The 16,497-nt window shown below is 44.1% G+C and overlaps 1 protein-coding gene across 3 annotated transcripts in view; it reads left to right on the top strand.

Moving 5' to 3' along the window:
- Positions 1 to 8,932, top strand: part of SMAD5 (SMAD family member 5) — a 53,133-nt gene extending 44,201 nt beyond the window's left edge. For all 3 annotated transcript variants that reach the window (XM_053912838.1, XM_053912839.1, XM_053912837.1), the window contains 3 exons: positions 780 to 1,001; positions 2,261 to 2,517; positions 3,995 to 8,932. In XM_053912838.1, coding sequence (XP_053768813.1) covers positions 780 to 1,001; positions 2,261 to 2,517; positions 3,995 to 4,138 — 623 coding nt within the window. In that variant the 3' untranslated portion in view covers positions 4,139 to 8,932. The remainder of the gene's footprint in view (positions 1 to 779; positions 1,002 to 2,260; positions 2,518 to 3,994) is intronic.
- Positions 8,933 to 16,497: the final 7,565 nt, after the last annotated feature.

Consider the following 16,497-nt stretch of genomic DNA (forward strand, 5'->3'; position numbering starts at 1 on the left):
TTGCTTGTATACAGGAAAGTGATTGGATGTTTGTATATTAACCTTGCTTCCTGCAACCTTGCTATAATTGCTTATTAATTCCAGGAGGGTTTGTTTGTTTCTTTGTTTTGGTCAGTCCTTTCAGATTTTCTATGTAGACAAGTCATGTCATTTGTGGAAAAAAGTTTTATTTCTTCTTTCCCAATCTGTATACCTTTTATTTCCATTTTTTGTCTTAGTACATTAGCTAGGACTTCCAGTACAGTGTTGAAATGGAGTAGTAAGAACATCCTTACCTTGTTACTACTGGTGTCTTAGCAGGGAATCTAATTTTTCACCATTAAATATGATGTTAGCTATAGGCTTTTTTGTAAATGTTCTTTATCAAGTTGAAAAAGTTCCTCTCTATTCTAGAGGGTCTGTTGCTGAGAATCTCACTTAGTTTTTAGTTCATAGTTTTGTTTAGTATAATTTTATAGGTACTTGGTATAGTTAAGTCTTTTAGGATGCTGAAGCAGGTTTGTCATCTCAGACATTAAACCTGGATTAGATTCTACTAGAAAGCAATTTAGAATATGATGTTGTCTATCCTTGCATTTGTATACTTTTTAGAATCATCAGATTCACAGCATTTTGGAGTATGCATTTTGAATACAGACTCAAGGCCAGGAAGGACAGTGAGACGAGTGAAATATCTGAGTATTTTCTTTTTCATATAGTTAGGTTTAAGGGAAACATAAAGAATCTGGAGTTTCTGACAATTATTCTTTAAACTTTTTTTCTGTTTGGTTTGTTCACAGATGTTCAGCCTGTTGCCTATGAAGAGCCCAAACACTGGTGTTCAATTGTTTACTATGAATTAAACAATCGTGTCGGGGAAGCTTTTCATGCATCTTCTACCAGTGTGTTAGTGGATGGATTCACAGACCCTTCAAATAACAAGAGTAGATTCTGCTTGGGGTTGTTGTCAAACGTTAACCGTAATTCAACAATTGAAAACACTAGGCGACATATTGGGAAAGGTAATTTTGTCATTTCTCTGCATTCACTTGAATTGCCTTTGCTCTGCTTGCTGTGGACCGTCCATTGTGTGAGGTGCTGGGGCCTACGGAGCCTAGGGCGCAGTCTCTGCCTTCAAGTTCAGGTTTGAAGTAAAGACATAATCAGCCCTCTTTCCCTTACCCTGCTTACTTTTTTCCGTAGTACTTAGGATTTGAAAGCAAACTATCTGTGTTTGTTGTTTTAATATCTTTCTGACTGGAATACAAACTTTATAGAAATTTGCCTTGTTTAGAACATCTTCAGCAGCTAAAACTGCCCGATTCATAGTAAATACACAACAAATACTTGTGGAATATCTGGGTAGAAATTTCCATTATGTTGAAGGGTACAGGTAGGAAATCCAGTTTGAGTGAAGTGCCTCACTTCTATGCATTGACTTTCTTACTACAGTAGAATGTTTCAAAAGGAATTTCCTTGGTGAATTCTTGACTTCTAGGATCAGTGTGTATAGTGTTAGGACCCTTTCTTCTATGGGTCATTTTTATTTGCTCAGAAAAAAAGAGATGTTAATGTCACAGCCGCATATGAGTCTGTGACTCCCGTGTGTGCGGAGGTGTGTGTGTACAAGGACGGACTTTCAGAACTGTTTGCAGCAGTAGAAAGTTGGGAACAACTCAGCTTTAGGTGTGTAATTTGAATTTTTAGTATTTAACTCTATTCATATATATATGTGTGTATATATATGTATATTTTAAATACCAAAAACATTTTTTAAAAGGAAAATAAAATAAATCTGCCATTTAAAGGCTCCTTTTGTGACCTAAATTTACATGTGTGCCTTAGGACGGTTTTAATGTTGCTCTTCCCTCCATTAGCAAAAGGAGCACAACACTCGGTGCCAAGTGACTACGTGTGTTAGTTGGTAACCAGGCATTCCTTTGAAAGGACTCATCATAAGGCACTTTCTTTTTTGCCACTGCTTTCTCTCATAGAGATGATAAATGATGGTCGTTGAAAACGGGGAAAACCCTAAGAACTTGTAGCCTAATAAAGCTGCCTCCTTGAGTCTTGAGTCCTAGTTACTGGAGGACAGTTTTGGATTGAGGCAGACATTAATCTCTCTGTTGTCTTTGGCAGCGTAAGGCCACCTAGTGGTACCTTCCGTTGAAGGACTCTGGGGAGTTGGCTGTAGATTCATGGCTGTTCTTGGTTGCACCTCATGCAGCCTCTGTGGCTTCGTTATACTGCTTTGTTGACTGTGGTCATGCTGTCCTTCTAGGGGTTCACCTGTACTACGTTGGCGGTGAGGTGTACGCCGAGTGCCTCAGTGACAGCAGCATATTTGTGCAGAGCAGGAACTGCAACTTCCATCATGGCTTTCATCCTACCACTGTCTGCAAGATTCCCAGCAGCTGCAGCCTCAAAATTTTCAACAATCAGGAATTTGCGCAGCTCCTGGCTCAGTCTGTCAACCATGGGTTTGAGGCAGTGTATGAGCTCACCAAAATGTGTACGATTCGAATGAGCTTTGTCAAGGTCAGTAGGTTGGGACCTGTAGCTTAATTTGAGTCACTGTAAATATGTATATTATATGTCTGTAGGGTGTAATTTTAAAAAGCCATTATTAAATGAAATGTGGTAATTACTTTTAACCTGATTTAATAGGTTTTTAAATGAAATTCTTGACTCTATAACTTCAACCACATGGTAGGTCTAAGGTTTTATTTTATAAACCAGACATTATAAAATGCACGATACTGGATTTGATGTTGAATAGGGGCAGGGTTTATAAAGAATTTAAGGTAAAGGCTATGAATTGCTAGAGAGTATTTACTGTTAAAATTTCCTGTAGTTCCTTAGCTTTATCCGTTTCAGTTATCATTTGACCCCATTGTTAGAGTAACTCTAGGGGTTCTTTAGGATACTGAAATTATTTCCTGGTATCTAAAGGTCTGTTATTGAGGCTTTGCAAAGTTTGAAGAACTTTTCAGAATTACCATTTACTATTGGCCAGATTTTATTGGTATTCCAAAGATGATGGTTCAGGAGCAAAATGTGGAAAGAATTTTAGTGATGCATTTGCGCAACCTGTACTGGACTCAGTTGGCCTTTGGGGATTTAGCCCAAGAAGAGCAGCTCTCCAGCACCCTGTGCAGGTGTCCCCTTTTGGCGTCCAGCCCCACAGCCCAGGGTCCCCATGCTGCCTAGCGTAGGGTTGCCGTTAACATTGGTTTATCACGGTAGTCTTCAAGGCTTTCTTTCCCTCCCTCCTACAGAAACATGACTTTCGTATGTTTAATCTTTTCTCCCCCATGGCCCCCCCGACCCCCTATCCCCCCACCATCCCACCTCCCCAGCCTAATTTTTCTGGCCCAGGACTATTATAAGCAGTAAAGCAGAGAGTTGATAACTCCAGGCGAATAAGAATGAAGAAAGCTGTAACTTTTGTCTGGAGTTTTGGGATAAAGTGTTCTAGCTCAATTCGTCCCTGTAATTGCCTGTTTTAAAGGATAATTGATACGTGATTGCCACTTAAATTGCTCTTGCATGCATCGATCAGATCTGTAGTGCCTGATCTTTTATTTAAGAAAAATACCAAAAACCTGGAAACAAAGAATTTGGTAAAAAAAATCTGATATGAACTTACATGAGGCTATTTATAGGTTTTATTTATCCCATTAAGAATGTATATCACTGCTGAAATATTAGTTTTTAAATTATGAGATTTAGAATGTATTTATAAAATTTAAAAAGAAAAAGAAATCTGAAACAGCTTGCTCTAACGGTTTCTATTAAGGGAATTCTATATCATTAAAAAATCATCTGTCTTTTAATAAAGCAGCTGTTGTGTTACTTTGAACCCCGTGGCGAAGGCTAAGATTGGTTTTGTGACCTCTGTTTGAGTACATCCTGCATGTGTCTGCTGTGACGTATCTGCCGTTAGTGTGCGGAAGTCGGTTTCAGCTGGCTGCCCTTGAAGAGGTGCTCACTGCCATGTCTGTTCACTCCCCAGGGCTGGGGAGCAGAGTACCACCGGCAGGACGTGACCAGCACCCCCTGCTGGATCGAGATTCACCTTCACGGGCCTCTTCAGTGGCTGGATAAAGTCCTCACTCAGATGGGCTCCCCTCTGAACCCCATCTCTTCTGTCTCATAGTGCAGAAGTGTTCTTTTCAATGCTGTCATTAGTGGACTTGTTTTAATTTTAGGGAAACTTTCAATACAGATACTGTGAGCTTACATGGAAAACATCTTATTTTTTTCTACGTAATTGTGACCAATACATTTGTATTTTGTGATGAATCTACATTTGTTTGTATTAGTGTTCACGTGGTTAACTCTCAAAAAGTGTTGTGAAAGATGCAGAGAAATTCTTGTGCCCCAGTTCCGAGGTTTGGCATTAATCTTAAACTGGAACATACATTTATTTGCCTTATTGTCCCAACGGTTTTTTTAAATGTGTTCAACTTTTTTTTTTAAATGTGAAACAACACATGGTGAAGAATGATGACAGTGTAAGAGGGTGTACAGTGAAAAGTCTTCCCTTCGACTCTTGGTACTCAAGAAGCTGTACCTTTTCCAGTTTCTTAGTCCCGCCAACTTTTAAAAAGTCTAGTTCATTGTTCTGTAGAAGCGTACGGGAGGGACCTAAAAGGAACTATAAAAAAATCTACTTGCAGGAACACTATGCGCTGCTCTAACAAGTAGTGTTCGGTAAAAGCAAAGTGATAGTTTTCTAGGTGACATCATAAAATTTACACTTAATACAGCTAAATGTTCGTCCGTGTATTGTGACTTCACTCAATATATCTTTTGTATAACATTTCCTTTAAAAAAAAAAAAGATTGCCAACAACAGATCGCCGGTATGTGTCATTTACTCAGAACCTGTCCTAAGTACTACTTTGTAGCCAGTGGCAGCGCATGCGCGGACTTGTTCAGCTGTGTTTGCTGCTTCCGGCTAGCATTGCAAGAACTCTAATTTTGACATGCATTAACCTTGTACTTTGCACTTTGATGGGTGACAGTTTTTAGTGTAACCTTTTGTGAAACACACTCAAGTGACTTGGACTTAGATGCTCATCCTTACTTCCTTGGTACCCCTTTTATATTGACAAACACTGCAATTTATAGATTACAGTTGTAGGAAGTTATGCTTTTTCTAGCTTTTGTATTTTCAGCCTAGATTATAATAATGTTATTCTTTAGCTCCAGCTTAAGGTGCCTTTTTAATTCCAGTTTTATGGATGTTATTAATGTTGGAAAATCATGTACTGAATCCATTGCTCTTATTGCATCGGTCTCCCCAGGCAGGGACCTATGTACTGTAGCCATAGGAGGGGCTGTGTCCGTCCGTCTGGCCCCAAGACTCCTGGTCTCATACCAAAAGGAACTGGCAGTGGTCGCTGACAGGGCTGATTGCAAAACATTCGTGTGTCAAAGAACACAGCCTGTTCTGGCAGTTACCTTGCTTGCTCTTGTCGCTTTTCTTCCTTGCTTGCTTTTTTTAAAGCTCCTATGTGAATGCTGGTCACCCAGAACACTATCCTCAGAACGGAAAGACGTGGGAACTCTGAAATGTCCATTTCATCAATCATGCTTAGAGGCCTTGGGGGCAGACTCTCTCCCCCTTCTTCCAGGGAGCAGTCAGTCAGACTGGTAGTTATGGCACAAGAACAAAGGCAGCATTCTGGGGAAAGTGACCTAACTCACCTGTCAGAGGAAGCTTGCTTTCGGGTGCCTTTTGTAAGTGTCTAGGGCCATGTCAGTCTTGTGTTTAAAATGTTGGTTTGGTTTGACTTTCTGCCTTGCCCTTTCTGCTTTCCTGAGGAGCTAAGTGCATTTGTTGAGGAAAGGAGAATGTGGTTCTCTTTTTCCTCTCTGTGACACTATTTATCGCTTTCACAAAGTGCAGCCAGTGGGCGGTTTGTTCTTTGAGATGAAGTGCCTCCACTCACCGTCCTCTGCTGGGTGACGGCCTCGATGACGGTCCCCTGCACCTTAAACACAGTTTCACACGACAGACACACATGCTCGGTCTTCCAGAGCCGCATCGGCCACGCGGAAGAGGGTGCTCGCTCGGAGACAGAACAACTCTTAATTTGCTTTTTTTTAACTTACCAGACTCATGGCACAACTTTGGGACAATTTGTAGCACAGAACCACCCACGCTGAATAGCAGGTACATGTGAGCAACTTCAGGGGGCTTGAAGTGAGGGAAACTGTTGTTTTATTGATACTGTCAGTTGAGTTAATTGAAAGTTGTTTTTATTGATTTCATAGCTTTTGGAAGTCAGAGGGTTTTATGTGACTGGCCTTTTCTACGTTTTCCCTGAGACGCTGTGTCTTGTGAACGACAGCACTTACGCCACCAGCTGTTGAGAGTGTCATGGAGAAGTGTAAGCCTGTTGTATTTCCTAGAAGTTCCCAATTGCACACCCTGGGTTTTAAATGGAAACTTCATCTGGCTGCTTCTCGGATTCCCAGGGATTGTCCCATGGCCATGGAGAGGGCATAAAAATTGCCGGGAGGGTTTTTGAAAACTGAGTAAAATTCTGACCAGTGAAAAGGCAATGCCTCTGAAAGAAGCCACTTCAGAAAATTACAGTTTCAGGTTTTTATGTAATCTCTAGAATGGTTTATTAAACATGAACACCATTTAAATGATCACATTTTATAGCATGTACACATACTAACATGTGCCTGCTGAGAGGACGGTTTGGGAATAATAAAATTACCACCAACTTGGTGAATGCAAAAAGAATAGAGTCAAAATTAATCTCAGTAATGAAGTAATGCAATAAAAAGATGCTAATTGGGGGGAACATGATGTAAGAGGTGCCTTTGGCTCACATTGCTGCATAATAGATACTACGGTCGGGTTGGCATTGCCTGACTTAGGTTGTGAAATGAAAACCAGCAGGTATGTTACTGGTCTGTTGAGGCCAACATTTCTTCTCTAGAGAAAATTTAAGGGAGGCGTCAACCAAAATGTCAAATATGTACATCAGAATATGAGTGATTTTGCCCGTTTCATGATGGTTACATAAGAAGCCTATGATAACAGAGTTGGCTGGTCTCCAAGGGGAAAGCCACCGGGAGATCCCTAGGCGGTTCCCCGCCACACCTGACAGTGCAGAAAGAGGGCGCAGCCATCTGCTCTCCGTATATCCGAGTGTGCGGCATCCCTTCAGGGTGTAAACTGATCGGTGTTCTGATCTGAAATGTGTTTTGTCAAGACCACACTTGGGGCGCCCGTTAGAAGGCCCTGTGTATGTGAGGGTACCTGTGGGAAGCGGTTCCCCTGTGAGAGTGTTCTGCAGAAGGAGGAGCTTTCTACAGGAAATCATCCCTCAATAGCAGAGAGACTGTGACAAGTTTGATAGGACCTGTTTAAGTGTGTGCTTCTGTTAGAGCATCTAATAGAGCAGTCAGATCCACTTCCTACTTTCTCTAGTCGTGTGCTTAGTATCACTTTGGATCATTATCACTTTCCCACTTACAATATATTAATACCTTTTACGCTCTGAAGAAGGAGGAATCTCTTAATGATTATTGATGACACAGTTCGAACCTGTTAACTGTTCGTCAGAGCCCTTCTTTGTCTTCTTAGTCAAAGCCTCACTAACCCGCTGGGTGAGACTCGAAATGGCTTTCCTCCTCGCGCTCCGCAGCTGGGTAAGCACGGGTCCTTCGAAGCAGTAGACAGCCTGGCGGTGTGCAAGTGTTTGGTGTGCGTGGTCTCCTCAGATACGAGCTAGGGTAGCCTTTAGGGGGCAATCTCAGCTTTGATGCCTGTTGTTTCCCAGAACGGCAGCATTTTCCTCACGGATGCAGGTAGGATTTGGGGGAGGCTTTCTGGAAAGCGAGTGTTCAAGGCATTACGTGTGCATAAACAGTCTCACCTGCTGCACGGAAACTTGGACAGCTCTTTGGACGTCACCGGGCTGCAGTTCAGGTCCAGCATGTCCTGGCGACGAGAGGTAACAGTATTCATCGAGCCTTTGTTCTACTGGATTATTCATAATGACAGAAACTTATCTTCTGACATACAACTGTGTTACGATTGAAGTGTTACCTGAAAATTGGATGGTTCACAAGAACCCACGAGAGGGATTTTACATATTACATTTTTTAAAGGTAAGAGCTTATGTTATAATACTTGCTGATTGCAATTACTGGAACACCAGCGATGGGTCGTTTTGTTGAAAAGAGCCCGTCAGGGAAGGATTCCTCTGTCATTCATGGCAGAATGAAGAAGGTTTGCGTGGCTCTTGTCTAAATAATTCTGTTCTTCAAGTTCTTAAAATCATCATACTATGGCCCTGTAAGGCTTTATTTGAAGATACTGTTTTTAAAAAGTTCAGAATGTTGTGTACAGGTGGATTTTTTCCCCATTGTTAGGTAGCACCTTCTTAATACTAGCTGGTATTAGTGACAACCGAACTCCAGTGAGGCCCAATGAGCTCACGTTCTTTATAAAAGAAGAAACCTTTCAGAGCCAGGTTTTCCATCACAGGTGATGTGGCTTTGATTCACTCATACACTGCAGGTCTCTCAAAGCAAATAGTTGGGCAGGTGGTTTTCTTCTTGACCTTGTTAAGTTGCATTGCGAAAACCACTTACTTTAAAATTGGGTGAGATTGTAATGAAAAGTGGCTTATGTGTACCTGCCCACGTTCTCTTACAGAGACACTTCATGTGCAGATGATAAAGACCGAACCAATGGCTGCACTGTAGGCCTGCTTCTTGTTTGTACTTGTTCTGCTTCTGTTTATGTTGTAGAAAGTGAAATTCTAGCAACATGCTTCCATTCTGTTATCTTTTTGATACTTATAAAAATGTATTAGGTTTTATTATATTGTGCTTTTCAAAGCCATAACTCTTAAGAACTTCGTTTTTGCATATTGTTTGCTAATACTTCAATTTAATAAACCTCAAAACCTGCTTAATGTGTGTGGGGGTTTCTTTCTTTTTTTCTTTTTTGCTTTGTTTTGACATGCCTTGCTTCACTGAGTGGAGTTACAAGGAGAAGTCGTAAGCGCTCCGGCCGGGCCTGTGTCTGCGCGCTAGCGACGGCAGAGGGTGTCTTCAGAATGGTTATTATTTTCCCTTCTGTTTGTAAGGGAGTTGGTTTGTTTTTCTTTGCTAGTTTTGTTTTGTTTTGAAAAATGATTTGGATCTAGAGTCTGGTTTTTTTAGTTGAACCACTAATTTCCCTTCTCTAGATCCATCTGTAAGTGAGAGGCCTTGACTGTGACTGGGAGATAGAACAGCTCTTAGCAGAGCTGGCTCTGGAGGCTGCCTGTCTGCATTTGAATCCTGGGCCTCATAGCTTTCTGAGCTCTGTGCCTCAGTTTCCTGATCTCTCAGGTAAACATTTACCTACGTCATAGGCTTTGGGGAAGATTAAATAATACAGATAAAGTATTAAGACCAGTGCCTGGCATATAAGAACTCGTACTCTTACTATTCTTTTACTTTGGTTCAGAGGAATTATTTCTGATGCTGCTTGACTTTAGCAGATGAACCCTTGATTATTCACTTAGCTTTGTTTTTATTTTTTCCTTTAAAATTTTTGAATTGTTTTACCGTCCCCGCCAAGCGCAGACTTTCACCACACCTATGTTGTGTACACTGGAGATGCGGACTCATTCTGCTCGGGTGGGGGGGTGAAAAATCCATGCCCCCCCAAAAGAAGGAAAACCCAAACCAAATATTTTAAACCAAAATAATAAATATAAAAGCTCTTATTATTCTCAGAGAAAAACTTCATCAAAGGAATCCATTTCCTCAACTCTGTTCCTTCCTATGCCCTTTTATTGCAAGAATAAGGCATTTAGTGAGGTATTTAGTCGCAGCTTCACTTGCTGTTTTAGAAACATTTTTAAAAACATTTCTTCTGGCAACAGATTTTAGTGAACAGTGGGTGGTGCTGGGTGTCTCTCAGACTTCAAGTAATTTTCGAATTGCCAAAGCCACGTCATTCGGCGATGAGGGGATCGATGGTGACCTCTGCTCCAGTTTTACCCACGAGGCTCCATGGCTGAAGCTGTCCCACGACAGCAGTTTTCATGCAGTGCACGCCGTAGAAACACCGGCGTTGGCAGGCTAGGGCAAGCTTGTAGAAAGCACTTCTTCAGAGCTCTGTAGTACATACGGTTCAAAGAAGGAAGGATTTTTAAAACTCCCCCTATTTAACATTGCACTGTGATTTTGTGGTTGTTGCTGAATGTGTAAGATTATCTTCAATAAACTGACTTGGGGGGCGGATCTGGTGTTCTTTTGATCTAAGTCACTTTTTTGTGGTTGTGCGTTAAAGAAAGGGGAATGAAGCTGTAGGGCAGGGGTGTCGAACTCATTTTCACTGGGGCCCATCAGCCCCAGGCCGAAAGTAATTTGAGGACTGTAAAATGTAACTACTCCTTAACTAGGGGCAAGGAGCCTGGTGCTGCCGCTGGGCAGAAACAAAGTCCCGGGCCGGATAAAACAAGGTGGAGGGCCGGAGTCGGCCCATGGGCCTTGTTTGCCACCTGTGCTCTAGGGAAAATACAAAGGAGAGTTGGTGGCAGCTTGCTTGACTGTCTCCACCTGAAAGAGTTGGGTGCGGGTGGAAGAGGGGTTCAGGCCGGTGGTCAGCGTCTTCCATTGTCTGCACTCTGTCGGGTGGGGGTGTGTACATCCTGAGAGGCGTTTCCTAGGCAGTTTTCTGAAGTCTGGGGATGGCTTTGAAAGATGCCTTATGCTTCGCCTTACTCTCTACCTTTCCCCACCCAATGAAAACCTCATCTGTTATTTCATTTCAAATACTTTCACCTGAGATACACCCAGACATTTTAACAGGACAGAAAACTACAAACTAGCATGTATCCTTCTCGCCTGTTCTTGCAACCACGCCACACTGAGCCTTTCCTTTCTTTGACAGAGGTGTAGCCGACTGTGTGTGGAGGTAGAGCTCCTCTTTTGAAAGGGTTCTCAGAGACATTCGTTTGGTTCTGAAGTGTTTCTTAACTTCTACAATATATGCTCCCAAAGCATTGTGCTCTCTCTGCTCGCGCTCTATTTTGTTGAATGGCAGGCCTTTCCAAAACGTGTAACATCAAGCCTGTCTATCCAAATCTTTTAATGAGATTATCGAAGTGACTAACGGAAGCTAATTGGGATCCGTCTAGGAAGGCTTTCAAAATGAAGGGAAGAAAAACCTTGGACATGAAGGAGAAAGAAAGTTTTTCATGCTTTATAACATTTATTGCCATCTAACCTTCCATGTATTATGTTTCTTTGCTCATACAGAGACTGCCCTATCTCAGGGGAATTTGAGCTTTATGAGACCAGACATGTGTTTGCTGCTAGAGCGGCTCTTGATATTTTGTAAGCACTCCAGTATTTGTCGGAGGAATGGGAATTCTTTGTTGAATGGATTGGAGCTCAGCACTTTAACCGTTAGATCTCTTACACTCCTCAGAAGAGAAGACGGGGAAACTCAAGAAATTAGAACCTTCATATCACATTCTCTTTGAACTTTTGGACCTTTGCCCCAAAGTGATCAGGTTCCTGGAATTATTGCTTAGAGACCCTAACAAAATAAGTGATTAGTTAATTTTGCCAGAGAAAGGACACAGTTTCTTTGATGGATTTGACAAGAGAAAATAACCAAAAAAGTATAGTTTTTATTATCTAGTGTACAGGGATGGCAGTGTTAAGAGCTTGGTAGTTTGATTTTAGTGCCCTGGTTCAGATCCCATACTGTGCTCCCCAAATGCTGTGGGTGAAGGACAGACATCTGGGGGCAGGGGCACCACACGTAGTGCCTTTGAGACAGAACATAGTGACCTGTATTTGTACTTCAGCCTAGAAGATTAATTTTGCTGAAAAGCACAGGGGTTTGGGCCATCCCACCATTAATTAAGACGAATTAATAATAAACATCTCGGTCCAGCCAAGATGGAGGCATAGGTAGATATGCTTTGCTTCCTCCCACAAGCAAAAGAAGGATAACAGTGAATTTAAAACACAACCAGAATTGCCAGAAAATTGAGCTGTATGGAGGTCTTTCAACCAAGGAGTTAAAGAAGAAACATTCATCCAGACTGGTAGGAGGGGCGGAGATGGGAAGCCAGGGTGCAGAGGATTCACGACAAGGCAGCAGCTCACAGACCAGGCGGTCCCCCGTTCATGTTTGGGTAAGCGGGGAGGGACAACTGGGGAGTGGGACAAACCATGCAACCCAGGGCTCCAGCTCAGGAAACTAAAACCCTAAAACCTCTGGCTGTGAAAATCTGTGGGGGTTGCGGCAGGAGAAACTCCCAGCCTCACAGCAGAGTCCATTGGAGAGACCCATGGGGTCCTAGAATGTACACAAGCCCACCCACCTGGGAAACAGCACCTAAAAGGGCATGATTTGCTTGGGGGAGTAAGGGAAGTGATGGAAAGTGGGGCAAGAGCCGACCAAGGGGAATTGTTCCCTCTCAGACTCCTCCCCCACATGCAGCACCACAAGGCAGTGAAGTGGGCTGCTCTGCCCTGGCGAATACCTGAGGCTCCGCCTCTCACCACATAATAGGTGCGCCAAGACAAAGAAATACAGCCCAAATGAGAACAGATCAAAGCTCCAGAAAAAGAACTAAGTGATGAGATAGCCAACCTATCAGATGCAGAGTTTAAAACACTGGTAATCAGGATGCTCACAGAAATGATTGAGTATGGTCACAAAATGAAGGAAGAAATGAAGGCTATGCAAAGTGAAATAAAAGAAAATATACAGGGAACCAACAGTGAAGGGAAGGAAACCGACACTCAAATCAACAATTTGGAACAAAAGGAAGAAATAAACATCCATCCAGAACAGAATGAAGAAACAAGAATTCAAAGAAATGAGAGGCTGAGGAACTTCTGGAACAACTTTTAAACGTTCCAACATCTGAATCATAGGGATGCCAGAAGGAGAAGAGGAAGAGCAAGGAATTGAAAACTTACTTAGAATGGAAGGGCAGATAAAGTGCATCCTAGATAAGGTCAAGTTAAAGGAGTTCATCATCACCAAGCCCTTGTTGTATGAAATGTTAAAGGGACTTACCTAAGGAAAATGAGATAAAAAACTGAACAGTAAAATGACAACAAACTCACAACTGTCAACAATTGAACCTAAAAACAAAAACAAAACTAAGCAAACAACTAGAACAGGAACAGAATCACAGAAATGGAGATCACATGGAGGGTTATCAGTGGAGGGGGAGGGGGAAGGTGGGGGAAAGGTACAGGGAGTAAGAAGCATAAATGGTAGGTACAAAATAGACGGGGAGGTTATGAATAGTATAGAAAATGGAGAAGCCAAAGAACTTCTATGTACGACCCATGGACGTGAACTAAGGAGGGTGGATGCTGGTGGGGGGGCAGTGAAGGGTGGAGGGGAATAAAGGGGAGAAAAAAAAAAGGACAACTGTAATAGCATAATAAAATACATTTTAAGAAATAAAAAGCTTTTAAAAAATAATAAACATCCCTTGATTGCCTGTCTTTACATAAACTTCTGCGAGCTGGATTTGTGTAGACTCGGTTGTGACAGCGGTGGAGGTGACGTTGTGCAGGTACAGGGCGCTTCTCCATAGTGAGACCGCAAAGGTGACCATCTGAATAAACGGGGCTTTCCCTTTGTCCTCTGTTTAATGAGCTGCTGGAAACTTACCGCCACCCATTCTCCCCTTTCTTGATCGCAGAACCCCTCTGTCCAGCTGCCCACCCCATGTCCCGCCTCTCTCTCAGCTCAGTATGGTCCTGGCACTAAGTTCTGACCAGCAGGATTTGAGCAGGAGTGCTGCATGCTGTTTTCGGCCTAGTGCACTGAAGAATAATGTTCTTGCTCCTTTTCCCTTCCCAATGGCTGGAATGCAGCTGTGATGGCAGGAACTAGAGTAGCCACCTTGAAGGAGCTGAGGAAACCAGTGGGGAGGATGACAGCTGTGCTAACTCCTGGAAGGTTGTGTGAACAAGAAAGTTGGAGGTGAGGAGTGTTCTTTGTTCACTCGCTGCTTCATAGTCTCACCAAACATTTACTGAGTGTTTCTGCATGTCACGCTTTATGCTGGGCAGCAGAGCCGCAGCAGGGAGTCACCCCCTGTCCCCGGGAAAGCGAGGCTGACATGGTTCAGTGTTTTCAGTCCCTGTCTAGTCAGGAGTCCCCAGTCAGTGTTGGAGTGCGAGAGAGCAGGAACAGAGAGTCGTCGAGGAGCTAGAAACAGGCTCCGCTGCCATTTCCCTGAATGTCTGTGTTTTTTCTGGTCCTTAGCAGTATCAGGTTATTTGCTCACTCATTCAGTTAATATGTGAAGGCCTATTAGATGTCAGGCTGAGGATATACTGAAAAAAACAAAGATTCCTTCCCTCAGGGAGCTTCATTCTGGTTATAGAGACATAAAACAAGCCCAGTGAAATATGATTTAGGGCAGTGGTACATTCCAACGAGAAAAAACAGGAAAGGGAGATTTGAATGTGGGGGCGGGTGGTTGGGGGGCAGGAAGGCAGTTGAAGTTTTAGATCAAAAGCCAGGGAAGGGGCTGGCTGAGGAGGAAGCCTTTGATCCAAGTCCAGGAAGAGGTGAGGAAGTCTGTATGTAAAGCAGTGACTTAGCTGATTCTTCGCCAAGGCAGTTCCGAAGGCATGTGAATGATACTATTAAGATCTCAGCATCCCTGCAGGAAAAGGGGTAATTCAAGCAGAAATGGCTAAAGGGACAAACTTTTAAATTGTGTGTTCTTTCAGTCTCTGCGGGAGATACGACAGTAACTGGGGTGTCACGTAATGGAGACAAGACATGTCGGTTGCTGACACCTGCGGGTTCCCACCTGCAGGAGACTGGCCACCTGGAGGACCAGTCAGTCAGGAGCTCAGCTCTGTTTCATCTGATGCAAGTTTTGTTTCAGGCAGAGAATACAGGTGCAGTGTTCAGAGGAAGAACCCACAGGCAAATTCACCTTGACCGCTAGCTCTGTCTTTCCACTGGATTCCATTCAGCATAGGCTTCTTGGTTGCCTGATTTGTGTTTAACATGATGCTGGGCATTGGGAAGGTGGTGCTGAACAGGATGGATGCTGTCCCTGACCTCGTGCAGCTTACATGTTAGCAGGGTGGGCGGGGGGAGGAACATCAGGCTATGAGTTATTTAATAGCTGGGTTAAGGGAGCTGGTTGGGGGCTCCAAATGACTACTGATCTGAGAGCTCAGGCAAGTCCTTTTTGAGGAAGAGATGTTTAAGTCGAGACAGGAAGGGTCAGAAGGCATTAGCCAGGTGAAGGACAGAAGACTAATGGCTGAGGCAGAGAGACCTGAGGGAGGGAAGGCCACTGTGACTACAAGGGGAGCGTCAGGCTGGAGAGGTTGTCGGGGGCCAGGGGAGGCTGGGTCTCGCAGGCTGAGATTAGGGCTTGGTTTTAATTTCTGAGAGCAAGGCGGAGCCATTGGGATGTAAATGGGGGCTGGAGGCAGGTATTGGGACAGGCAAAGTAGATATCGGGCTTTGAATGTGGGTGGTGCTGGTGCAGATGGAGGGCGTGGGTGGTGAAGGGTGGTATCAGGGGGCGATGGATCGCATATGGGAAGGATGGGGAAGAGTCTGGGGTCAAGATGACCACCACGTATTGTTTATCTGGGCAGCCACATGCAGTTTGCTGAGATGGAGAAGACAGGAGGGAGACCTAGTTTATGCGGAAAGGTGAGTTTCAGACGTGTCAGTTTGGGGTTCCCTGTGAGATACCCAGATGGACAGGCTTGGACAAGGTGTGGAGAGAGTCGTTCAAAAAGCTCCCGAAGCCACGTGAGTGGATGTGCTAGTCTCGGGGGAAAGCGCAGTGAGAACGGCCCTAGGACGGCAGCGCCCCTGGCTGTTCTGCGACAGCTTGTGCCTTTTGTAAAGGGTCTAAGTCACTGAGGGGCAGCAGCTGCTGTATGTGTCCCTGTGAACACGTCTGGAGTGGTCGTCCTGTCAGTACGAATGACAGCGACATTCAGAGCACTAACTACGTGTCCACCGTGAGCTGAACACTACCTGCAGTGCCTCGTGCAGTGTTGCAGATCCCGTGAAGCGGATACTGTTATCTCTGTCTTACAGATGAGGGGACGGGGCTCTCACACACGCAGCCACATGATCGAGGCATAGGGTGATGGCCACGCTCAGGTTACCTCACTGCAGGACTGAGGCTCCTGGTCACTATGATACGCTGCCTCCCCCTGGCTCCTGGCCTCTACAACCACCTTCCCTCGTCCCCCCCCTGACCCTCCCCACCCCCATCAGACATATGCTCTCACCCCCCTGGCCCTCCCAGGGGCGTCGCAGCCCAGACCCTATGTCACGGGCCCTCTCCTGTTTTCCGCCTGCCATGCCCAGCTCTCCAAAGGTTCCAAGGCAGCCTGGGACAGTGGGGGAGCAGGAGGTGTGTGTAGACCCACCTCCCGGATACCCACCTAATGTCTGATATCGTACTGCAATCCGCCCATCAGGAGAGGGCAGTCATGAGCGCAGCCG

This window comes from Desmodus rotundus, chromosome 10 (genome assembly GCF_022682495.2).
Source record: "Desmodus rotundus isolate HL8 chromosome 10, HLdesRot8A.1, whole genome shotgun sequence".
Taxonomy (NCBI): Eukaryota; Metazoa; Chordata; class Mammalia; order Chiroptera; family Phyllostomidae; genus Desmodus; species Desmodus rotundus.